The sequence below is a fragment of the Plectropomus leopardus genome, chromosome 13, assembly GCF_008729295.1.
Source record: "Plectropomus leopardus isolate mb chromosome 13, YSFRI_Pleo_2.0, whole genome shotgun sequence".
In the NCBI taxonomy this organism is placed as follows: Eukaryota; Metazoa; Chordata; class Actinopteri; order Perciformes; family Serranidae; genus Plectropomus; species Plectropomus leopardus.
In genome coordinates, this window is record NC_056475.1 from 23,427,339 (window position 1) to 23,453,680 (window position 26,342).

At 39.8% G+C, this 26,342-nt stretch overlaps 1 protein-coding gene across 5 annotated transcripts in view; it reads left to right on the forward strand.

The window, feature by feature from the left end:
* Window positions 1-26,342, forward strand: part of LOC121952735 (spectrin beta chain, non-erythrocytic 1) — a 55,772-nt gene that overhangs the window by 4,242 nt on the left and 25,188 nt on the right. For 3 of the 5 annotated variants that reach the window (XM_042499550.1, XM_042499551.1, XM_042499553.1), the window contains exon 2: window positions 9,674-9,861. In XM_042499550.1, coding sequence (XP_042355484.1) covers window positions 9,705-9,861 — 157 coding nt within the window. In that variant the 5' untranslated portion in view covers window positions 9,674-9,704. Of the gene's footprint in view, window positions 1-9,673; window positions 9,862-15,551; window positions 16,169-26,342 lie in introns of those variants that run through there. The other 2 variants (XM_042499552.1, XM_042499554.1) reach the window with 1 other exon arrangement.

Below are 26,342 nucleotides of genomic sequence, written 5' to 3' on the forward strand. Positions count from 1 at the left end.
TAACTGTCGAGAAGAAAAGATACAAAGCTTTGGAAAAATAAAATGCATATAGCAAAAGAAAAAGTCCAGTCTTGATTATGAGGTTTAAATATTCTGTAAAAAAAAAAGCTCTTTAAGAGGACTAGAAAATAAAAGAGTTAAAGAATAATCTTATTAAAAGCATTCACCCTGTGAGATTATGCAATATTTTTGATAAGTTGGATCAATCCAGATTGTCAAGATAAGACTAATGCTGTGCTTTGTTCCTGAAAAGTTGACATTCTGGAGATATAGTTGAGATTTTCACTCAAGAGACTGTACCAGTTTATTTTCAGAATTTTAAAAAGTAGGTCATCAGCATGAACATTACATCATCTTTTAAACAAAGCAAGGCAGTATAGATTATCAAAAGTATCTCCATCTAAAAACTGACTTATTTTGTAAAGCATAAGATTAATTTGATCTTAAAACCAATTTAAGCCATATAAAGAACTATCCCGAACAACTGGGTCATCAGCATAAAATATGCATTTGTTTTTTTTAGGATAGCTGAGTCATTAATATAAATGGCAAATTATCTTGCATTTATAATTAAACAGAAGGCAATGAGTAAAGTAGATCAGAACTTATTTTAGTCCTGTAATAGCATTTGCATTCCATAAAATCATAGTTGGCATGCACTTTTCTGTCCGTACCAAAGGCTTTACATCACTTATGTCCAGCTTTCCATGACAATTATTAGAACTACCGTGCATAGTGTAATATGCAAAGTTAGAATCTCAAACACAGCTTAATGCTCAAAAGTTCAGGGAGAGGGCAGTTCACACATCTCCTCTATTTTTCATAATGTCAGAACTGGAGAGGCAGAAAGAATAAGGGGAATACAGAGCCACGCAGGACAGCAGCCAGGAACTGGACATAGGTACGCACACAGCCATCAGGAAATCTGGAAAGCATGCACAGTTTTTTACATTTTATGTATTTATGGTATGGCATCTCATACATTACTAAAGCTTTTTACAGTATGCCCCTGATAAATAAATCCACCTTTTCTAAATAATAGGTCATTGGAAGGACTGTGTTTTATGCTCAGTGCCTCTTGTGTGGGCAGACTTTTCATGCAGAGGCAGAATTTCTGAACAGTTGTTGCACCTTTGCTTCACAGGGCCGCAAAGTGTTGCACACCCCCTCAGGAATCTGAAAGTGGAATATATCACTGCCGATTAAATGTAGAGCTATCCCAAGCAATTCTAACATTTGTGATTTTAACCTGTAGCAGTATTTGATGATTTGGATACCCGCAAGAAACACAATGAATACCATTCATGTTTAGTTTGTCAATCCAAGTCCTTTGGGACAGACTATTGTTAAATTGTTGTTTTTTTAAATTGTTGAAGTAGTCATTGTGTGGTATTGACAATCTCCAATAGAAAGGCAGACAGGCATTACGAAGCAAGAGGAAACTAAAACTCTTGCATGTTGCACCTTTTTGAAGGTCTAGAAAAAGAAAAGGAAAGTGGAACCAAAAATATAAAGCACCCCTAATACAAAACACCTCCCACATATGCACATAGAGTTAGGATTTGTGGGGACCAACAGATGGTTCAAGCGGGCCTTTCGATCAACCATGCATCAGCATCACCACACACACACACACACACACACACACACACACACTCTAGCAGACCTGTAGGCTTGCTGACGGTGCTTACGCTTCCACTTGGTCTTGTGTGTTTTAAAATGGCAAGAATCAATCCTCGGTGGATTAGCCTGATCTGCATGAATATTTCATTCACTGATGTTTTTAATTTGGATTTCTGGCAGCCCCCGAGATTGATGCTGCCACTGTGACTCCCAGCCAAATGTACTTCAAAGCACAAACAGAGCTCAGGACTCATTCAGCAATACGAGCAGGACAGAAGCAGAAACCACTGTAATTTTTGTCCTGCTTTGTCCACGCTGTGGCACTTCTGAATTTTGGTGTGATAAAAGTGTTTCTGTTATAAATGGGCTAATGGTTTGGATGGGCCAGAATGTCAGGTGAAGGCTATCTCAACTTCCCTGTACAGCAAGGTGATAGCTCTTTGAACTTTGGAGATGCATTTTGTTTGTATCAGTGAGATTATTAAAGTTACAGATTATTCTTCTGTGTTACTCGTACTGATTGCTTACTCATGCTTAAAGCTATATTTTGCAATGTGGATAGTATGTGTGGTAATATGTGAGGAACTGTGGTAAACCTTCTTCCATCTAATCAGTGCCGAAATATCCCTCCTTTCCCCTAGGTGAATGTCCTCCAAATGATGTCATTTACGTTATTTAGCAGTGTTTTGCTGGCTCTTGGGGCTGCTGCCTGAACTACAGGCTGTACTTCTGCATTTTCGTGTTGCCCACCAGCTGCCGCCTCCATGTACTCAGTGTACAGCTGATCAAAAAACGCACCTGCCCCCCTCTCTGTCTGTCAAACTCTGACCAAAATCCGATTTAAATGTAAAAATAGGCAGTGCTGATTAAAAATAAACCAAGATTTTGTTAATGTGCTGCCCTTTTCTCACCTAAAATATATTTTAACGTAATATAACATATTCCACACTGCTTTCTGCACAGTGAAAACAGAAGCTGAAAAAAAGATAAATGGTAAAACTAAGGAGCACTGATCAAATGTAAACCAAGAGTTTGTGACTGAGTTGCATATTTCTCGCCTTAACTGTTTTCAGAAACATGTTTTTGCTCACCATTTAACTGTAATACAAGATCCGGCCACGCCACATTACGTCTAGCATTACAACTAGCATTTTTGTAGTTGTAGGTTGTCTACCTCTGAAGCAAAAGCACCCTTTTTCTCTGTTTTCTCTGGTCATGTAGCACCTATTTTAAAAGTATTTGTATCTTTTTTACTAAATGAATGGCCTAGTTTTATGTGGGGCCTTCTTTATATTGGTGAAATACTTCTTTAAAGCTTTGAATGCAAGTGCAGCTTGGAAAAGAGGTGTAGGATGGACATTGTTTACAAATCAGATGCTCCTTTGTTGTCCATGGGATAGCTTAAGGATATAGCAGTACCTCATTGTGATGTTGTAAAAATCCTGCTTTTTTTATTCCTTGACTAATGAGAAAGTTTTCTATTTTAGCACATTTTGATGAAATTGTCAAGTTATAAGGATATGTATAAATTATTGAGGTGAAAGTTATTGCCTTTGTGACCAAAGGGCAAATTTGCTGTATACAGAGCTGGTGACAGACACCAAAGTAACATGTCTATTTCCATGTGTGGAGGGCACGCTGGCCGCCTGAGTGTTTGATGAATGTGATGCTACAGGTCAACAAAGGACCGCTGCGGTCCTATTCAGCAGGGCATTCAGGCCAGGATCAGCAGCCTGTGGAGGGGCCTCTGATGCATATGCGCCTCTGGCTGCCTCATCTCTGCAAACAGGAAAGGCTCGAACGGCTGGCCTCAACTCTCTGCTGACTCCTCCATTGTATGGGGCCAGTTTGGCGGAGCAGGCTTTGTGCAATGCATTTTGGGATCTGCCTCCCCACTCGCCAGGCTCGTTGGGATATCACAGGCAGGCAGCACAGAGGTGCCACCTCAGCTTGAACTCAGTAAAATGTGTTTATCTGAAGCTTTTGGCTGTTTTACAGCCATAATGATGTGTTTGTTAGTAAAGAATTAAAAGTTTATTAATTTTGTTTTTTCTGTATTATCATGTGGCTTTTACTAAGAATTGTATGGCGAGGCGGATAGCTCCTTTGTTTGACATGACAGGGTGTGGTTGTGTGTGTTTGTGTGTCTATCCTGTCCCCTGGTGCATGGTGGCAGTGTGGCTGGCTAATAGGCACAGGCCTAATTCCCTGCGGGCGACTGATTGTGGGCTCTATTTCTCTTTTCCTCTCTCCCTGATTAACGGGTGCAGTGACAAACAGACCAGCTGGTCGAAGGGAAGCAGCTCTAGGAAGGGAGGAGGGATGGCGGAGAGCGAGACAGAAAGAGGTGGTGGCACAGCCTATCACACTGCTGGTTCTGCCCTGCTTTCTTCGCCGGTGTCACTCTGCAATGAGCGATAGTCTGATGTGTGTCTGCCCAGTCAGAAACTAGGGTTTCGCCTTGAGGCATTCCTCAGTGCCCCACTTTAGCTCTTCCCTTTCACTCATCCCTTTTTCAGAATCACTATTCTTCCAAACAGTCACACTAACGGTACATGTCCCGCTTTCCTATTTTGAGTTTAGAGAAAGCATAATGCTGTCATGTTTGAAAAGGCTCAACTCCATGTAGGCCATGCCTTGTTACCATGCTTGGAGATATTTCATAACAATATTAAAGACATCCTTTTATTGAATTTGTGTCAACTACACTTAAGTTTTCATTGCGTTCATACAGCCCTGCAGTGTTATTGCAGTTTTTGCAATAACAAGTAACAACAACACTTTCTTTTGTTTACTTGTTATTTCACCAGTATTCAGAGTAATTAAAAAAAGGCACATCAACATCTAAAGGATATGTGACAGATTCTAAATCTTTCATTACATTAATGTGTGTCTTTTGTCATGTATTTGTGGATTAGGCCTTGAGGGGATTTTCTTTCATAGAACCTCTATTATGCCCCCCTTTTTGTGCCACATCTGTCTGCCTGCCTGTCTGTCTCTTTTTTTCCCTGATATGAGGAGTATTGTTGGACGTTGCATAGCTGTAGCTTTGGGGCATCTGATGTGTCTAGAAGGTTTGGACATGAAAGAACTTTGACTCAAAAGTCTCCTTTATGCCTTTTTAACATTGCAGAGCAAGGTTATAGTTTTGGGGTTCTTCTCTGTCTGATTTTGGTTTCTCTCTCTGGGAGGCAATTGTACGTCACTCTGGCTTGCATGATTGTAGGTGTTGAACCGACCCATTTTGTGTGCGGAATACTGATGCACACATGCTGAGTGGGTGGATTTATATGTGTGGCTTTTAGAGGCACTGCGTGTGTGTGAGGTTTGCTGGTTGGTGGGGGTGGTGGGGGGGTAATAGGTTAGCTCAGCTTGCATGTGTGGTTTCATGTCTGTTGTGTGTGGGCGGATGAGTACAGTAGGTTGTATCATAGTAGGTCAGGGGATTGTTTGTCTGATCCATTGAGGGGCGATTAGTGCAGACACTGAGCCGAGTCTCTTCCTACTGACAATAAGGGGAGGATTGCCCTCGATTTGCCACTGCTACATAGACTCTTGTGACTTCACAGGTCCCGCCCCCATCCAGCCCCCACCGTGGTCCACTCCCACCACAGACAGATTGTCATGGGCTTCATAGCCGTCAGGTCTTTGTGGCTCTTGCTTCCTTGCTGTGACGTTTTGGTTATTTAAGCTGCCAGGAAGTCTTGCCACTTAGCTCTTTGTCACCACATCACAATCAGTCGCATGATGTGACTTGCCTGTGTTTTTTTAAAATTTTGTATTATTTCTTCTAAGCAGTTTTTGGACTGACTGTGATTATTGCATTTTAGAGAATAGTTTATCCAACATACCCATATAAAAACAACTCATTTTGCAACTGATACCGATATTGATATATCCACTTTTATTCGGACCTAATTTTAGCAATCATCAGTCTCTTTTTTAGTGAAATGAACATCAAATTATGGCTGCCTGCTCTTATCATGATCCCATTAGATGGAAACATGAAATACTTTTAAAATACTTTTCAGTGTATGCAACATTCATTCACTGTGCAAAGTAAGAAAAATATCTTAACTTAAGATTGATTTTTTGTACCTGTTCACTTTGTCAATAAAAGGAAAAAAAATCGGTTTGTGATATCAACAGAAATCAGCATTTTGGCCAATTAAAATATTTTATTTTACAGCTATTATCTGCTGATGACATTCTGATATTATCATAAATCTCTATTAACAGTCCTCATGGACAGGCGGAAGTTATTGGTCACAATGCAATCATGGAATACATTAGCTATCGTTGGATGAGGATTTAGCTTCACAATAGCTTTTATTTATCTGCATTCATATGCAGATATTTGTTTACAGAGATTAGCTGAAATGAACGAGGCACAGAAGAAGAAGTTTCGGCTCTGATATCCGCTTGCTACACTGGATCTCCCCAAATATTGGCCCCCTGATGCTTATTGTCGTCAGACCAATAACCGATGGGTTTTAAGATTGGAAAATGTCCAACCTATAAATGAGGGACACAAGAATAAACATACTGACTACTTAAACACACACACTCAGGGGGGGTCAAGGCATTAGCCAAGTCCTGGGGTGCCAGTGAGTGGGGAGGTAAGAGGTCGGGGGGCAGTATGGAGGCGTTGCTTTGCCTTCTTCTCTAATCCCTGCATTTAGTTTCTATTCCCAGCCACTTCTTAATCTGCCACTAATAGGATTTACCAAGCTTTTGTTTTATTTTTTTATAGCTAGAATGTGTGTGACTTGTTTGACTTGTGTTAACAATACAAAGGTGTACTTAAGGATTGGGATGATGGACAGTGCCATAGTTTAATTAATAACTGAATCCATGAGTGGTGATTTTCTATATGAAGGATTTTTAATGACTATTTTACTTAGCATATTAATGTTAAAGTGGCTGTTGTATTGTGTAGCAGAATGAAAATAGCCTCTCTGGATAATAAAATCATATTTAAAAAAAGCCCAATGTGTACTCCTGGTGGCATAATGGTTCTAAATTGCTTACCACTTAATTGCAACGTCCATGCTTTGACTGTGGCTATGCACCTTTGTTGCATCTCACCCCCCTCTTTCTCCCATGTTACTTGTCTGCGTCTATCTTGAACTATCCAACAAATGCAAAATTGCCCAAAATTAATTATTAAAAAACAATGCAACAAAGCCAAATGTTGTGTTTCAGTCACACATTGAATTTCCCCTATGCAATAGGTGCAGATAATTACTATTATCTCTCTTTCTTTACTAAACTCTCTTTCTGACAGCATTACTAACACAATGCTGCAAATGGATCTAGGCTTTTAAAATCTGCACCTCCACATTCCCTGTCACTATGCTTTTCAATGCTATTGTGTGTCTATTATGTGCTTTTTCCACATAATGATGCTGGGAATATATATGGGCCCTACCTAGCTGTACCCTGGCAGTGTACAGTATTGACAGGTATCGGTTCTGGCAGCTGTCTGTTATCGATCACTGTGTTTGATTTAGAGGATGCATTTACTTTCATGGCATGGCAAGTCCAAAAATGGTCCTAGCAGACACATTATTGACAGCTTTACATTCAGCCAGATAAATCTCTGTCATCAGCTCTCATCGTGCTTTTCAATCACACCTCTAGGAAAAGAACAGAGAATGATTACATAGCCTCATTAATGTGCGATGTGTTGCGTAGCTGGCCTACTTAATCTCCTCTTGAGCACCACCTCATTTGTTGCCAAGAATCCTTCTAGCCTTGTCCTCGCTGTAGCACAACATAATTAAATCTAAACTAAACTCATCATGACAGACATGATGGAGAGAGCGCGCACACTATATGATCAAAATGTGAGGATGATTTTGTCCATGCTTTAAAAAAATGAATTCAGCCTTGAACCAGTGGACAAGGTTGGCAGTTCTCAGTCATGCTTAGCTTATAAATAACACTTCACAAAACCCCAGCATATCTCTACCACCATCCTCTCTCCCATACATCATCTCCATTCAAGTCAGCCACAGCTACCAGACACAACAAAAGATAAACTAACAGGAATTAGCAAACTGACGACTCAACCTTGTCTATTAATCTGTTCAATGCTCTTAAACAAATGGCCCCAGTTAGTTAATGGATCTATCTGGTGGGGGTGGTGGGGTAATCTTAATGTACATCCCCCACTGGGTGTCCATGCATAAAGGACAGAATCTGTCTGGTCATATGTTGTAGTACTATTTTTTTTAATCATTAAGGAAATAAAAAATGATTACTTGTAGAGAAATTTTGAGGTGTAAAGCATATGAAATGTGTGAAATTTGCATATTTTTAGCTGAATATCATGTCAAAAAATATTTGATTTACCTATCTGCTGCTGTCTGCTGAGCGATTGGGTTAACAGCCATTTATCTGTGTGAAGTTGAAGATTGATCTGTATTACTGAGCAGTTAATGCTTTCCTTGAAGGCAAGAATATAATTTAATGAGAATATGATGTTCTGTAAAAGCCACTTTAGGCATGTACACACATATTAACACAAGTGTACAGCATTTGTTATCTCACACACATGATTCAAACAAATACGACAAGATGCATTTACTCATGACTCAAGTTAAATCTGTCTGCAGAATACAAAGAATCAGCCAGTTGGTGTAAGGGGGTGGAATTGACCTTGTTTATGGAATATTGATTGTTGCCATTTGAGGGTACCGTTGTTATTATAAGTGGATGCTGAGCTTGTACAAACAGCAGCATAGGAGGAATGTTGCATGGCTGGCAGAGAGTGCAAGGACAGGGACTGGTATAAAGTGTTTTATTTTGCAGGTTTTTGGCTACTAGTGGGACTGGCAATGTTTTCATGAGCAGGTCTCATGGTATACATACACAAACACACATATATACATATATATATCATATATTTTGTCTCTTATATTGTAAAGTTTGGTATTGTGAAGCACTTTGGTTTAGAAAAGCGCTATGGAAATAACATTTGTTATTATATTATCAGTACGGGCCCAATGATGCACAAGCATGCCACTGGCATCTCATGTTTTGAGGACAGAAGGAAAGTAGAATCTTTGTCATCACGGTGTCATTTTTATCGCTACAATATGAGGACCAAAGTACCCTGGATAATGCACTGAAATAATATTTCTGTCTTTATGAGCTAGATACTGTCTGGGGATTTTGGTTTGGTAACATTTTACCAAACCACTCCCTGGAGTCACTTCAGTGACTCACTACCAGTTAATTGACAAGCGTTTTCCAGCTTACTGTCACAAGCTTAATGTCACCTCCTGCTAAGTTATCGTCCACATTACTAATGATTTCTGCTGCAAATTTTGTTGTGTGGAAATATCTTCTGAAAGCATCAGCAGGGGTCCTTAAATATAGCTGCATTCACATCAATATTCAAGCACAATTATCCCACAGGTCTAATGCAGTATGCAGGTGTGTACGTGCGTGCTTGTCTTTGCACTGTTGTACATGTGCAGTGATAGTTTTGCTTGCTAGGTTTCTCATATTGTCATTCTCGTGTGTGTGTGGGGGGGTGTATAGCTTTATAGCTTTTGCACTTGTGCAAGTCAAGAACTAATCAGTTTAGACTGAAGTTGTGTCTGCCATTGACACTCAGGCTAAAATGAGATTACTGGAGCTGCCCCGGCCTACAGGAGCACTAATATTAAATTATAGGTTGGCCAGCTGAACAACTTCATGACAGTTGCTGAACTTATCTGAAACTTTTTTTATCTCTTTACACACCATGGCAGTTGTACTGTCTGAGCTGCTATTTGCATTTGACTGTCGTTTGAGCACATAAAGCTAGAGTGCAGCTGTGAGGCTGTGAGGAGAGTGTGGGTGATGTTTGAAACAGTGCATCATCTGGCCTTGCATAAAATAGAAATAGATTCTCAGTTCCCAGACGTAAGCTCCCTGACATTAGCTCGCAAACATTTCAAGGGTCAGTCTTGTGCAGCTTCTGATATCATGCAGTGTCCTCTCCCTTCTCTGTACACAGTGACACTAATACTTCTGTGTCTGTGTTTCTCAATTTTAGGTTGAATGTGTTTTCCTCCAGTCTGGACACCATGAGCACCATCTCGCCGACAGACTTTGACAGCTTGGAGATCCAGCAGCAGTACAATGACATCAACAATCGCTGGGACCTGGCAGCAGAGACTGACTGGGATAACGAGAACAGCTCAGCACGCCTGTTCGAACGCTCACGCATCAAGGCTCTCGCAGGTATGTTACACTTCAGACCCCACCAATGTAGATGTTTGCATCGTGTCAACATGCACCTGTGTGTACTGTAGGTGTGTGATGCTGATTGACAAACATTTGGTTCTATTTGAAGAATTATTCTTTTGTCACCATTTGAAACCCTGAGAAGGTGGCTTACACTTCCATTTATGATTTACCCTAAAACTGAACTTTATAAATGGCTTATATGTAAGACTTAAACATAACTTGAACAACAACATTTTTGATGGATTGATTTTCTTTATTTTCGTGTCATGCGTACACAAAGTACCTAACCATCATGGGTTTACGAGACACCAAAAGTACAGTTTCAGTGAGATATTTGACTTACCGGTATATTAGGTACACCTGTACAATCTACTACAATAGTCAAAAAACTACCCTTGTGAATATTGTAATGTTTAGATTTTTCATGACACTGTATTCAAGAGATGTTGATTCAACTCGATTGTAATTTTTGAGGCTTGTTATTTTTGATCAAATTATCTTAAAGGTGTTTCTAATATTGCAACTTTTCAGAGCTCAATCATTTGTTGGGTACACCACTGATGAAGATTGTAAGCACACAGGGAATTTTATTAGCTGTGAATCCATCAAGTGGTGGCAGGCTGTTCTGCAAATCTTACTAAAATTTTTTGAATATTGAGGTTTTCGTAATAAAGTTAATAGTATGTGTAGAAGTCGCCACCAGAAAGTAAGCTGCAAAATGAAAGGATCAAGGGGTGCCCAGTGACTCAGTTGATAGAACGGGTGTCCCATGTACAGAGGCTACCCCCTCGCCACAGTGGCTGTGGGTTCGATTCCAGCCTCGGCCCTTTGCTGCATGTCTTTCCCTCTCTCTCCCCCTTTCATCCTTAAGCTGTCTTACTATAACCCTACATCAAATCAAGGCAAAAAGCCCCAAAAATAATCTTTAAAAAAACAAAGGAGCAAAAGAAAGTTATCATCAAACCATTAGCTATAACTGATGAAAAAATTGCACGGTGAGCTCCATTAAATCCTGCTGAGCTGAACTGTGTGATGTTACAACATTTCAACTAATACAATCAAAAGTATTAAAACTCACACTATCACATGCAATCCAAAGAAACATTCAGCAAAATCCAATAATTACTTTGGATTCAATTAAGCAAATTAATATCACTACGCACACTGATTAAATAGGACTGCGTTTCATCTAAAATCACCACAGTGTTACGATTAATAAAATAAAATAATTAAAATTTGCACAATCTCTTCATCTGTGATGAATGAATAATTGAATGAGTTAGAGGGCCTGATTGGAAATATTTTTGATATAGTTCTGGAAATCTAAAGTAGCACTGTACAACAAACATTAAGTCCTTAAACATACACAACATGGAGTTAAGTTAATCAGCATTTTAAAGGAAATCAGTGGAATTTAGTATTTGTACATTTTACCAGCTCAACAAGAAACAGTATTAAACTGGGGATTCTGCTGTGTGTTAATGCCCAAAGCTTTTAGCTGTATAGCAGCTCTCGTAAAGGGCATTCTTACTTGATGTTTTTCAGTCACATGCTGACACACTTTTGTGTCAAGCTTTTTGTGACAGCCAGTTTGGGTGGGACCACCAGAAATTCTTTTTTAACTGTTAGCGTTTTTAAGACTTCCTTTTTGGCCTCCATGTTTAAACATGACAGTCTTTGACAGCTCGTTTCATGGAAGCTTGACAGATAACTCTTTTGAGTCCATTTCTGTGGTGAAGTAGACAGCAGACGATGTCCACTGTGTCAAGAAAACCCATGTGATGAGCGGACATTCTTAGGGATGACTAACTCTAGCAGGCACTCTATAACTTGACAGGTAGAAACTTGCAAGTCTGGCAGCATTAAGGCTAGAAACTACACAACAGACACTTGTAAACACTTGTAAAATAACATCTTCACTTTGTAACTGAATAGGTGGTGTTACTCCACTAAAACAGAATATCTGTGGTTGTAAACTCTAGTTCTTAAGTATATTGCACCAGATGCTTTTTTTTTTCAACCATAATCTTATATTAAGGCCAGTATAGTAACTGTTTTTAAAGTAACATTTTTAAATATGCAACAGGAGTCTGACAAAATCCCAGACTAATAGTAATTTGCACAAATCTAATGAGGCTCTCTAGACTGAGGAACCAACTTTATTCTTCTCTATCCCATAAGGCACAATTCTCTTTTTATAGGGCAAGACAGAAATACTTTCAAATGAGGACAAAGCCAGGCAGCTGTATAGTCAATTCACCACAGAGCAATAAGCAGTGATGGAATGAGGTTGTGAGACTAGACTTCAGGGCTGGGTTTGGGGAAAATCCTCCTTCAGTAAAACAACACTTAAAGATAAATCAACCAACTAAAGTGTTCATAATGTTAGTCTGTCCTCCGACCATTTTCAGAACCTTCTATTACATGAATAAGTGCATCCAGGGTTTCTGGATGATGATGTGTTTTTGTGCCGGAGCTCTTTGTATCGGACCCCATGATCTGCCCAAGCAATGGTCTTACTGCCCTTGAGAGTCTTGACATCCTTCCAAGTTGTGCAAGTACATGTCTATTGGCCAGCCTATCCGACTAATGTGACCCAGGTGAAAATCCTGACAGCTCTATTAGTTGTTGTAGTATATCCAGTGTGTATGTGTGTGTATTTAACTACCCTGTACCTTTCTGGTTTCACATTCTGCAGATAAAATCTCTATTATTTATTGTAAAAACAAGTTGCAGTATCATGGAGGACCCACCAGAGGGGAGCAACAGGCAGGCACACACACACACACACACACACACACACACAAGCACACACAAGCACAAGCAGCAAAAGCCACATACTCTGATGATCTTTGAGCGCTGCTATAGTCAAAGCATTTCTGAAAGATAAACCTCATTTCACTTACAAATGCAACATCTCACACACATGATTTAAACAAATATGACAAGATGCATTTACTTACATTTACTTTACAACATGACTTGTTTCCTCATGCCAACAGGAAACACACTTCGGGTGTTGTCTTGTTTTATATGTATTTTGCTGTATTTAAAGATTTCCTACATGTTACTGTCATATAATTAAAGAAAGCAACAGATGGCTGTAATGTACAAGTGTGACTTGTGAGTGTGTTCATGCTGCTACATGAATACCTGTGATACCGCCTCCGTTTGACGAGTATGGACTTGATGTTCACATTCTTTGACATGCTACAGCAGCTATTTCCCCCTGAGGCAAAGCTCCTGCCCACCTTTTACAACTTATCCCCAAATGTCAAGACCTTCAGGAGTCTGTGAGCTGCTCCTTACTTACGCTTCTTTTTCACACAGTCTTTCTCAGCTCAGCTTTCTCTGCTTTCTCTCTGTAATATGATTGCCTCATTTCCTGGTTCATACCTCTTACACCCCTTTCTCTCTTTTGGAATCATTTTACTGTGGGTATGACAGCAGCGGATGCCTCTTGTTTCACAGTAGAGAGCTTCCCCTCTGTTATATAATTGTAATTTGCTTAAATAACCACTTATCTTATCTCCTATACTGTGTGGGTAGCAGGGCAAGTGGTGCAGATTTGCATTTCTTAAAGCAACACCCAGCTTCACACTCAAACAGTTACATGTATTTACTTGTGGAAGCTTTAATTGTAGGAAAGAGCACAGCCTCTGCACTTGGAATAGTATGCTTTGTTACTGGTGTTCTCCATAATACATCCAAACCATTATTTCAGATATGATAAATCAGTTAAATCTGGAAGCCACTAAGTAAGATACACAGACCATATGTACAATGAACGAAGAAACAACCCAGAAGCATAAATAAAAGAATATCATATTGATTCACTGCCACAAATTTGGACACATTTGGGAGATACTGGACTTAAGACTTTAGTAATTGCGGGACACTCATGAGAAACAAACCCGACTTGCTCCAGGGGGATTCCCCTTCAGATCAGATATGTACTGCCAGTGTTTGGAGTATGGTCCAGCCTCTCTCCCTCCCCCGGGTACCTCCAAGCAGTTGTGCAGTAGGATAGATAAAATTTACATGCTCAGCAATAGATCTCTCCTTTCTCCCTCTGGTAGTGTCTACCCTCCCACAGCTTTTTATCCTTTCTACTTTCTCATCTATTTTCATTCACCACAGCAGACCATCATTAATTATCATTAATTCAGGTTTGCTCAATGCAGGAGTTTCTCCCACATCTCCCTTTGGCAGACTTTCTCACTCTTTGTTTTCACATGTCACAAGATTCAGAATATAACTGTAATTCCTATCCAGTGTGTTTATATATCAGTATATCCAAATGACTGATTTGTTGTATAGGGAGGGAAATGCTCTAACATAATTTGTAAGATGCATATGCCAGACACACAACCCTGCCAACACATCTGCCTCCCATGTTAAATGGGATTGTCATGTTTGATATATGCCCAATGGGATCTTAAATGGCCATTACCAGTTTACCAGGTCTCCACTCATCAGTTTTCACCGCATGTGACCACTGCATAGCTTCTGTTCTTCAGAAGGAAGTGTGTTCTCTTTGGATCTCATTAGTCCAGTCCCCCCTCCATAAACACCCAGTCACAGAAGGCCCGGGGCATTTGGTCCTCTAATGAGACCCATCCAGATGCTCCCTGTTCATCAGAACAAGCACAGATCAAAAAAAACAACCAGACCTTTTTACCAGTGCCCCCTGACCAGACCAAAAGCCATCCTCTCGTAAGAAAGGTTGTGACCTTAGTCCTCACTGTGTTTGCAGTCTTGTGTAATTTTTGCACACGTAGGCATTTAGTAGATCTGTAACTCTTACTATTGCATTTTTAGGGTATGAAGTATCAGCTGCAAGAAAGACTAAACAACCCAATAAGTTATTCAGCTCTTGAAAATATGCTGTAATTTTCTCAGTAGAGTATTCTTGATTTGTATTAAACAGATTTAAATAAATACAGCTTCATTATAGGTGTTTAGTTATGGAGCACACCCACGAATGTCAAGTGTACAGAAACCTGCTTGAGAGTCTGAAATATGTGCTAAAAGGCTGCTTTCCTTCTGTGACTGGATTTGGTTGTTGGGAAAAACAAAGACAAATTGATTATTTACAAGTTAATAAGAAACAAGCGGCACCATATGTCATTTTTTATATATGTCCCTAAACTAGACATGAAATGTATTATTACAGTATAGTTCTATATTTGCTTTAGAGAGGTAGTGACTCACTTCCACCCCCACACCTGCCTGACAAACAGATGCACAAGTTCATAATAAATCTTGTTCAGGCAGGAAAGAGCTTAGCTCGTTGTGTTGTAGAGGCACACTCAACAACTTCCTTCCTGTCCTAACGCTCTATCATACGGCAGCCCCCGTGAACAGAAAAAGGAAGATCAAATCTCTTCTTAGAGAGTGATAGAAATAAGAACCACACAGCGAGACAACAGGATAAGAGGATGCAATCTGATGGGGACTTTAGTGATGTACCTTCTTGGCAGGCCACACCCCGTTGCTCCCTGGAATTAAAGTGGAGTTGAATAATCCGCCTCAAGCTACAGTGAGCAAAGAACTGTAATGGTTTAGTCCACCTCTACACCTCCTCTCTCCCCTCCTCCTTCCACTGTGTTCTCCCCTTTGTGCTCCTCCCTCAAACACACCTTATGCAAATGGCACAATTTTCAGACGGCACAGCAGGCTTTGTTTACACAGCTATCCGACCGCAGCCGGTTAGCCTTCTCTGCTCTGCTCCAGCAATTGCGTGTTGAGAGTTTGGAGGGAAGGAATAGCCAGTGTGCTCGAACCACAAGAGAGTGCAACCAAAAGTTTCTACTCTGCTCAGAGGCCACGAGTGTGGTGAAATTCTTCACAGGAGGAGATGAAACAAGAGAACATTTTGTTCTTCAGTTTTGTTTGAAATAATTCTTTGAAAGAAAAAAAGCCACTGCTGTATTTTCATTGGACAAGGTGGGACATATAGTGGAAGAAAAGAATCCGGCAACATTTTTCAAGCTTTTCTTGTACCTTACAACGTTGAGGGAATCTAGAAGAGGAGGACAAACCAAGGCATTTTGGATATACAAAACTTTTACCTTTTAAGGATTTGATACATTTTTAGTGGGAGAGGTTGCCTCTACTGTGCTATGCAGGAGAGCTCCCATTCATTCTGTGTCTGAGAGGAATATTTAGGAGACAGATCCAGAAAAAAAGGTCATGGAGTATGACCGCAGGGACAGAGAGCCCTGCTTGTCTCCAGCAGCATTTGTTAATCAGGTGCAATATTCTAACATCCTGGAGGGAAGGTTTAAACAGCTGCAAGGTAAGAGCAACACTGGTCCACCAATATAATGGAACAGGAAATACCATTCAATTTGGGAATATGTTTAATACCCTTATTCAAAATATCATTAGATCAGTTAAGCCGATATGCTGAATTTGAATATACAGTTGGCTTATGGACCTCACAGGGTAGAGTCTCATATTCTTAGGTGTGTGGCTTATGGAAACAGTTGTTAATGTAAAGGTTATTGATAAGGCTGTCGTAGACTGATAAGTGTTAGTCTTTAACACATATCCTGTGGTTTGTTAAGCAGGAAAAAATAGGTAGAGTTGTACTGTTTGTCTAGTGCTACAGCAGGTGCTCTGGTTTGTAAATAGCTCAGCATTTTTTCTTGCATAAGTGATTACCTGTGAGAGGTTTTAGAGACTACTCTCTCAATTTAGTGCTATTTTAGTGCTTAATGTGTAGCAAATCTAAGAGAGCTGGAGTAGACACACAGTAGACTTCAGCTCAGCTCTAAAGCAGGCAGTCTGGCACCTGATCACTGGGCCACCTGTCCTTTCTTATCTTATTACAATGCAAGGCTCTGTCTCGGGCTAAAGCCTGCATGGTCCTGCAAACACAAATCACAGAGGCTAGTGGTTGGGACATAGGACTTAGGAAATTACGTGGTAACTAAAGTTCAACCCCCCCCTAAAACTTTGGTTTATCCATTAGTGATACTTTTTGAGAGAATCCTGTAACTCTCATTGTTTTACCTAACATTTATTATTGCTAGTGCCGAATGGAAGTAAAATTGGTCTTTTTTTTCCCTGCATGGCGGGTTTTGTTTGATCACCATGTGTACCTGCCAATAACCTTGTATCACCATGTGGCATGTTCCTGTGAGCTTTAGACCTCTTAGTCACAGGCCATGAGATAGTAGAAGAATTTGCAGTAGCTGAGTGTGAACCAGCAAGCGTGTATGAAACTGGCACTTCATGTCAGCGGTGTGCATGAAGATCACAGTGTTTTGCTAGCTTCCGGTCCCTCCCTGGTTGCTGTCTGGAATGGAGAACTGTCTTAGGGTTTTCTTGAGGGGCAAGTCTACTCTCCCTGCATGTTTGACATTCTTGTAGAGGACCAGCGACATTTCACCTCCAATATTAAGCAAAATCTTCATTACCATTGAGGAATAGATTGCCTGCTGAAAGAATGTGTATGTACGTATGTGTCTGTGAAGTGATGACAGAATTAAAAAATGCCTACACCTCCAAACTGACAGCACAGGTGCTCTTGAGTGGAGATAAGACCACAAAAGAGATAGTATCTTTCACTTCAATGAGTATCCAAGATTTACATCATTGTCACATTCAGGAGTAAAACGTCATGCACAAAGACGCTAAGGGTGCATACCTTCACGTCTTTTTCAACTTGTCAGGCAAGAAAACCTTTAACTCATTGTGTAATTTTGGGGGTCAGGGATAAGTCACCAAATTTACGCTGACAGGATTTCTTCACACTTCCCTACAACATGAATATTGTGAAATCAGAAAGCTCTGTGCATGTACATATATGCTCTGGATGGAGTTTGCTGTAAATATCCTCACAAATACATTCTCAGACACACAAACACATTTTGGCAACACCCACTTGTATTTCCAGTTTGACTACCCTTGAGGCTCATTCTTTGTGTCACTCCCTCCCTCCCTGCATTAAACCATGATGTCTGCTGATGAAATGGAACATGTACACATACATAGTTTGGTGTCCACTTTAGACAAATAGAAGCTTTCACAAAACAAAATTAACAACAAAATAAACCTGGAGTTTGTGCAAGGTCACCAGTTCCGAACTTTTCTTTGTGGACTAGGATTTGATCTTAACCATACAGTGGATCTCCATGTGAAGATGTCAGTATCTTAATAAGGGGACTTACACAGAAATATATGGGGAAACCCCATAATTTTTAGTGGCTGGAAACTGGTTAATACAGATCCCCATACCAGTCTTGAATGTCCTGAACACATTCAGCATTATCTGACTCAGAGGTGAATGATAAGTAACTAAATAACTACGGCCAAGGCAGACAGGTTTAATGAAACACTGGGCAGCTGGGGTTATATTGAAATGAGAGGAAAAAACTCCAAATTTGTGCTATGGAACAGTCTTTATTGGCAGATGGAGGGACAGTTGTGTTTTTTGAGTAGCTTTTTGTTTTGTGACCCACCCTCCTGTTAAACTTTAACCCATAAAATAATTTATGACGACTTAACAGAATATTGAACTGATTTAAACCCTGGCATTTTCTTGTAGCCCAAATCACACAATGCACATGATATTATGCAATCTTACTGTGCCTCCTGTGTGATGCTGTATGAAAGTTCATATTGCCTAATACTACTGATGTTGGCGCCAAGATAAATATAATGTCAGTTTGGTTTAATGTTCCGGTTCATAGATAAATACAGCGTGTTAGGTTAAACTACAGGGTCACTGTCCTGTTTAACTGCACCCTCTGAGTCCACTCCAGTGGACTTTAGTTTGCACTATCACTCTGCAGGCATTAGCAGTATGGCTTTATGCAAATAGAGTGCTTTGACAGATACAGTGCTTCGACTCAGCGAGAAGTATTTTGCCTTCAAGGCCTTACACGGAAAAAAGTTATAAAAAAAAATGTCAGAATGAAGTCTGCAGCTCAGATTTTCTTGTACTGGATTGACTGATTTCACACTGTAGTGTCTGCTTTTGTATCGTCAGTCTAGCTCCATAGTCTTTTTTCCTCATGTAATTTAATTCAGACAGTATGGCCGGTAAAGTCATATCACACCAAAGAAATTACTTTAAGTTAAATGTTTTTTTTTCTCTCCTAGTGAATGCTTAGCTGTCTAGATCAGAAGCATTTTTGTTCTTATACTTTATTTAAGAGTCTGAATTGATATTGAGATCAATGTGGCATTTTGGGTCAAGTTTCTAGTCTAGTGCCGCACTATGAACTGAATGTTGTAACATAATATTATTCTAACACTCTTAGTGAAAGCTCTGACTCTAGTGGCCTCCAGCTGTAACTCAGAGTCACATTACCTTAGTGAGGGTTCACCATACATACACACGCACACACAAAATGTTTGTACAGTTTTACCAATATTGACAGTTTCTTCTTGGGAGGGTAACAAGAGAGTGCTATTTTTTTAGGTTTTAGGACAATTATTGTCCTGCTGACATCTCCAACCCTTTTTGTGACCAGATGTCATGGTTGAGAGGTGCCTGTTTCTATCTCTTTTCTCATGGGATTGGCCTTGGCTGGTCCCCTCCTCCCATGTCTTCCGCCATTATCAGTCGCAGCTGCAGATGGCACAGAGGGGCCTGACCTGAAGGGCATGTGCAGTGCCTTCACTCTTCAGAAGGAGAGCAGTACTGTAAGGGGGTCTCTTTCTTAAACCCCTCTCTCAGTTTTTTTCTTCGTAACAACAAACCTGTTAAGAATTACGCAAAACACATTGTCTTTCTTTACTTGTGACCACAAACTGTTAAAAGCATAAAAATAACTCATGCCACATGTGGCAAGACGGCGGTTTTACCACAGCCCTACTTTCAAAGTCATAAGCAAAGGAAGGGCAGTTCCGCTTTTATAGGGAGAGAAATGTCAAAGCATGTGCATCTGTACGTGCCACTTTGCCTACTTTGTTTTGCACACATATTAATTATTCACAGTTTGATTTGGATATCAAAGCACTGGTCTAATGATATGCAGGCATGTCTACATAAACTCTGTAAACATGTAAAATATGTGAGTAGATTTTCAGTTTTCCACATAAACACTAAGAGTAAAATGTTATTTGTCCTCAATGCTTTGATGAAACATTGGAAGGTACATACAATACAACATTCCATAGCTATGGTTTTTTTATGTTGTTTCAGACTTCCTAGTGCTGTTTTTAAATAACTGAAGCAACTGTTGACTTTGAAGGCGTAGTTAATATAACTTTTACTTAAAAGCTCACCAAAAGTAATTGTAAGTGCATCATATATCACTTTTTCCCCTTGTTGCTGAAACATTTCTGTAACCAACTCCTCCCATTGATGGTTTGTCCTCATTGTTGCATTGCATTGCTCATACTATCACACACCACAGCCAAAGTCGTCTCTGCTCAAACCACCCACTGTTGTCAATAAATAATGCTAACCACTAACCACGGAACATACAAGCTGCTTTTTACTGTCTGAGGGGTTTTTTCTCTCGCTACTGTTTGTGATAAATACTTCATGAAAACAAATAACAGACTGAATTTAAGATGTCAAGGTCATCCTCTAATGTGAGCCTTGTGTCTACTCTCTAATCTGAGGCAGCAAAATAGTTGGAAGCTGAGCAGATGAGAAAAGGATTCTCAAGCCTTAGTTTTTGGTTTATTAAACATAAGTCAAACATGGCAGATATTCAGTGTCAAACTAATGTCTATACATACATACATGTATACATACATACTGTACACACTCTGTTTGACTCAATCAATGTTGAATTTACAATAAAAATATTTTGTAGCACAGCAAGCTGGATTTTCTATAGTTGCAACACAACATTGTTATCATAATTTTGATTTGATTTGATTTTTTAGTTAAGTAAGAGCAGAGTTGAAAGTGAGAGAGGAGTCAGACTCCCAGCAATGTGCGCATCTCTCAGCACCCTTTGGCACCACACAATAATCTTGTCTGTGTGGGAATGTCCAAGAGAAGGTCATTTAAGCAGATTAAAGCAGACACATTGATAGAAGCAGTTTGCTCATTCTTTCTGAGGACAGGGTAACCAGAGGCACTCATTACGCAAGCTCAGGGTGAGCGAGGGACCGGATGTCAAGAGTTTACGAAGTCAAGGGCATTTCAACCCAGCTAGAAAGGGAATCAGGAATGCCAGGGGAGGAAGACATGACTTGGGCAGGACATTAAACAAGGTGAAATTTTTAGCAGCACTTAATGATTACCAGCTTGTGCTTAGATTTTCTGTGGCGCCTCTAAATATTTCTAATATGTTTGGGAGTGAGGGAAAAAAAATCACAAGACAGTAGTCCAGTATATTTGACAGTGAATGGTCAGGGAAATAAAAAAGTGGACAATCTGCAGTATGCATTTGTTGCTATGTGTGAAGTGCTTACTATGGTAAGCTATTTATGGATGGAGTCACTCCTTGTCCTCTGTGCTGAAGTGACGCCACTGGGAGCCAAAGCGCAGTGTCATGCAACACAGCGAAAGGATGCAGGATTCATTGAGAAGACAGTGAGCAACATAGGAAACTTGCGTCCAGAGGGGAGAATCAGAAGGAAGTGTCGGCCTCTATTTCTCCCCCACTAGTGCTTATTTTTGTCTCTGTGATGGAGAAACAGATGATTTCATCATTGTTAGGGCATGGTCAGTGACTAAGGAGCGGTGCTGGCATCTTCAAGTCGGCCCGAGTCTGTTGTATACAACACGCAGCACGTGTTTCTGTCAATGAGCTAGACTTAAATGTACTCTGTAGTATACTAACACTCTAAACACAGAACAAAATCTTCAATTAGAGATGCTCAACGATCTTTGGAGTCGTTGAGAGCTGATTAAGTGATTAAATGTCTCTGTATGGAGTCCTAGCCTCAATCTAACTTCTCGCGGATACTTCAGATACTTTGAGCATGTTATATATTTGTGCAGTGTAAATGGGCTAAATAGGTAACCAATGACCACGTGATATGCATACTGGCAGCCAGAAAAAAATGACCTGACAAATATGGGTAGATATCTTAGCGGCCTTGTCTTAAACTGATCACAATGTGTGCAATCAGGACAAACAAGATTCTGCTTCAATGACGTTGGGAACGGTCTGACATTTAATAAATCAGTCTGTAGGGATTTTTTAAAAATGTCAAACAGTTGTATTTTTGACTGGAAAGTGTTCAAATATGTTTGTAGATTTTAAATATTTATTGTACCCACCAAAACCACAAGACTGCATTTTTTTACAGATCTATCAAATTATACAATTTCTTTATTTCTTTTAATCTTTATTCAGCCATTTTCAGTTGAAAATAAAGATTACCGTCCGAGCCATACTGCTTTTATTCACATGTATTTCAATGCATTGGTGACGTCTGTTCACTAATGAGTTAATTTACTGAACCTTGATGCCACTGTGACCACTTTATTTAGAAAAGCATATTGTATTCTGGAGAATGGAATATGGGATCATTAATCATTAATTTCCCTGATCAGTTGTAACACTGCATCACATCTGTCCAGGTGACCACTTTCTCAACACCAAACATTAAATTATGACCTCAACACAATGGTACAGCTGAAATAGTCTCAGGCTGCACCTATGCTGTTCTTATGCACAGATGTGAAATTGTTTTTCTTCGTGTGTGAGCCATGCCCCACCAATTCATTGTTAGTGTTGTATCTGTCTTCATTTTATCACCAAATATGATCATAGCCAGTCCCCCAGACAGGATTAAGTCTGGCGGCATATTTGCTCAGATTACCTGCAGATATTTATCGTTATCAACAGAACCAAAGTTTGTTTGGGGGTTAAATAGAAAAGCAATCTAAATCCCTTTACCTTCAAAAGGAGAGAGGGCACTGTCTGAGCCAGGCCCTCTCTCTACCCCCCACCCTGACATATACTTAAAGCTTACTGCCAGAGACAAACATGTTCAAAGTGACTGGACATGCCCAAATATGCTTTTGAAACATTCAGTGATGCCTCTAACCACTAGTTCATATCTGCCATTAGTAAACAATGGTGGAAAATATTCCATAGAAAATTGTAATTGCTTGTTTTTGCAGCTTGCACACTGACAGGCTCAAGAAGGACAGGCAGAGCTCGTGGATAGTTAGGGAGGGGTTAACTAACTTCTATGAGATTTGGTTAAGAATATATTTTATCCTTGTTCCAGAGTACGTTTTAGTAGTAGAGTCCAGTTCTTTGGTTGAGTCTAGTTTTTATTGTGTAGACGAAACAGCTTTCAGAAACATTAAACAGTTGATTAAATCCACATTAGCGAGTATTCTTTCCTGGATTTATATAGTATTCAAAGCAGACAATATCTGTTTTGTTGTTTTTTGATGGATTACAAGGCATTTCAACATAGATATATGAAGCATTTCACCACATCTTGCAGCCCTTGTCTGTGGCACTTTGCATCTTTAGTGTAAGAGAAATATTATTACTTTGAATAGTCCTTTCTTAAAAACTGCTGTGGAAAGTCTTTACTGTTGGATTTTTTTTTTGTCAAAAGAGATTATGGAAGATTAAGTAAGACAATCTAGTAATTACTAAGCTTGATTTCTAGAGCTCATATTTTCCCACTCTTTTCTCTTGTTCTCTGTTGTGTAATAGTGTAACTATGTTGGCAGGCTCTGCAGTATCTTGCATGACGTTAGATGTGAGACATCTGACAACAGACAGGAGTCTCAGTTTCTGTTCTCACCTTCAGTGATCAGGGTACTCTTTAAAAAATAGACTAGTTTTCTGTACAAACATAGAGCATTCGTAAAGGTTTGTAAAACTAGTAAACCATTTAGACGTGGATGTACAGACATTACAGTTAACCTATCCTCCCATGTACTAATAACACAGTCCACAAATGTCACGCTGTTAGAGACAACAGCTGCACCAATTTTGTCCCTATTCGCCACAGCCGCAACTGATGACAAGTTTGTGTTTGTTTGCCATAATAAGCAAACACGTCAGACACTGTTGTCTGTGTTTGACTGTCTTGTGTTCTCATTCGGTAGCCTTGTTATTAGCGGCATAGAGCCAGCACGGTTGCAGCATTTTTTCTTTAGGACCCCTGCCCACTGCCCCAGTACCTCCTCTTTAGTGTTGGGTGCTGTCACAACACGATCAGGCGTCAGGAGGAATGTAGACTCTGCTGCTGTACTTCACCTGCCACAGTTATCCACCTCTGCTGGCTCATTGAGCAGCTTCAAATCGCTTAGTGGTGCTTTAATAATGGAATAACCTGTTAGTGTTGCGCATGAGGGAGATGAGAAGAAATACAAAGCGGTCAAACAAAAAAACAACCCCAAACCATCAGCACGACCTTTTACAGTAGGCAGAGGCAACCAGGGCTAAACTACAACAGGGCTGTTTGACCGACAGTAGCTGTTTGAGTGTGATGCCACAAGAATCTCTTGTTTGTCTGTTATCTTTGAGTTTAGGTAAACTAGGAAAAAGCACACGTCCAGGAAACAAAAGAGCTGATAGCTTGGATAGAAAGAGAAACTTGTCAGTACCACAACTCCAGCCCTCCAAATATGTCGTAACTTGGTTAAATGTTACATTTGTATAATAAAAACTTAAACTGTATATCTTTGTGGAATTTGGAGATTTGAACACAAGACAACACAAACCTGTTAATTCACGTGTACATGTTGTTTTGCACCCATTAACGGTAATCTCTTGACATTTGTCTGCATAGTTACCGTAGTCAGATGGTAACTTCTCTAAGACCAACATATCCATCTCATTGTGCTGCTGTGTGTTTGACATATGGTTTAACTGCTATTGAACTCTTTGTCTGGAATGCAAGTGCGCTCTCCGATTGTTACCAAGCCCTCAAGCAGGCAACAAGAGAGTTAGGGCAGGGTGGGACTTAATCAGCAAATGATACTGTACTTTTTGAACACAATTCTTATTCTTCCTCTGCAGCCTTGCACAGACATTATAAGAACCAGTTATTATTTGAAAAAATTGATTTTAAATTACTACTGTATTCTACAAGAATACACCCAAATAGGCTGCCATGGGCATTCATACTACCAGCAGGTACTGTGACTTAATCATCCAGTGAAAACAATGCCACATGCACTCACGCTGCCTCTTTGCTTTCTTAATTTAATGCTTTTGCTGTCTTCTCCTACCTCTTCTATGTGTAGTTCTGCTGCCCTCAGCTCTGGTGCAGAGCATGGACAGCCAAACTTTACACTGAATAATGGAAGATATCCTGCTATCATTTCTTCTGTTGCTGGCTGGTCAGTGCATTTTTTGCAGATTCTGCCGTCAGGTGAAACAGCAACAGCAGCAAGGGAGGTTGCTTCACAGTGTTTTGGCATTTTATCACTTAGCGAAGATTACAAGAGATGCAACACAGTGAGGTGTTTTCGATGGTGTGACAATCCTTGAGATTTTTATTTCATGGCTGTTAGATGGCTAGAAAAGACACTGAAATGTGAGTTTCAACAGGGAAATATGAGACTTGATAGGTGTGGCCCTCTGCATTTCTTCAGAAATTTGCACCACATCACCCTGATGTGTGTGTATATATGCGTTCCAGTGAACATGTTGATGGAGCATTGACAAACGATAAGAAATCCGGCTCATTAAAATATCACCGTGCAGCCACTAGAAGTCAAAAACTCCACAGGGGACCTTCATTAACCACATTATAGTGAGGTAAAACACAGAGGTCACAGCTGTAGGGGACTGAGTATTTTATCATTTTGATAAATGTTTGTTTCAGAAAATTGGTAGCAGATTTCTCATGATGTGCTGTTTAAGCACAACATTACAAGACGTTACGTGTATTATTTCGAAGGAGAGCCATTCTAGTAGAGTAGATTCAGGGGAAGCCCCTTTAGCTCGCAGCAGCTCAAGCGTTATGTTCTGTGGTGTTACTCCACCCTTGCAGGCCTTTGTGAAATTTCAAAATATGTTCTTTTTTTAGCTGACAGTTGATAGAGTGGTTATTTGCGCAATATGCTCTTTTTGGTCACCTCACATTGCTCAAAACGGCTTTGTATTCATTTATCAATCAAGGACTTAACAGCAATGACTCAGTAATACTTCCTGAGCCTTTAATAGCTTTCTGTTATGATTCCTGATAACCAATTTCAAAGACAAAGATTTGTGGGCATCTCAATGGTTTTTTAATGGTTTTTTAATTCCACAAGATCTGTTATTCATATACTGACCTTGTGATTTAATCTAATTGATCTCTTTTAATATGACTATTTTCAACTTCAGCCTTTGCAGTTTGCCTACATATTACATGACATTACATACATATTTGGACATTGCCTTTGGGTTGAAGGTCTCAGTTTTTAATAGTGTTATATTTGAATGTTACCGTAACTTGCAGTTTCAGTCTTTACCTTCAGTTTGTAATGGTGCAGTCTTTGATTACATTCTGTCAAATAAATCTCTGTCTTGGCTTTGACTTCAGTAAAACAAGACCTTTGGCAGCATTTAGATACTTGTTTATGT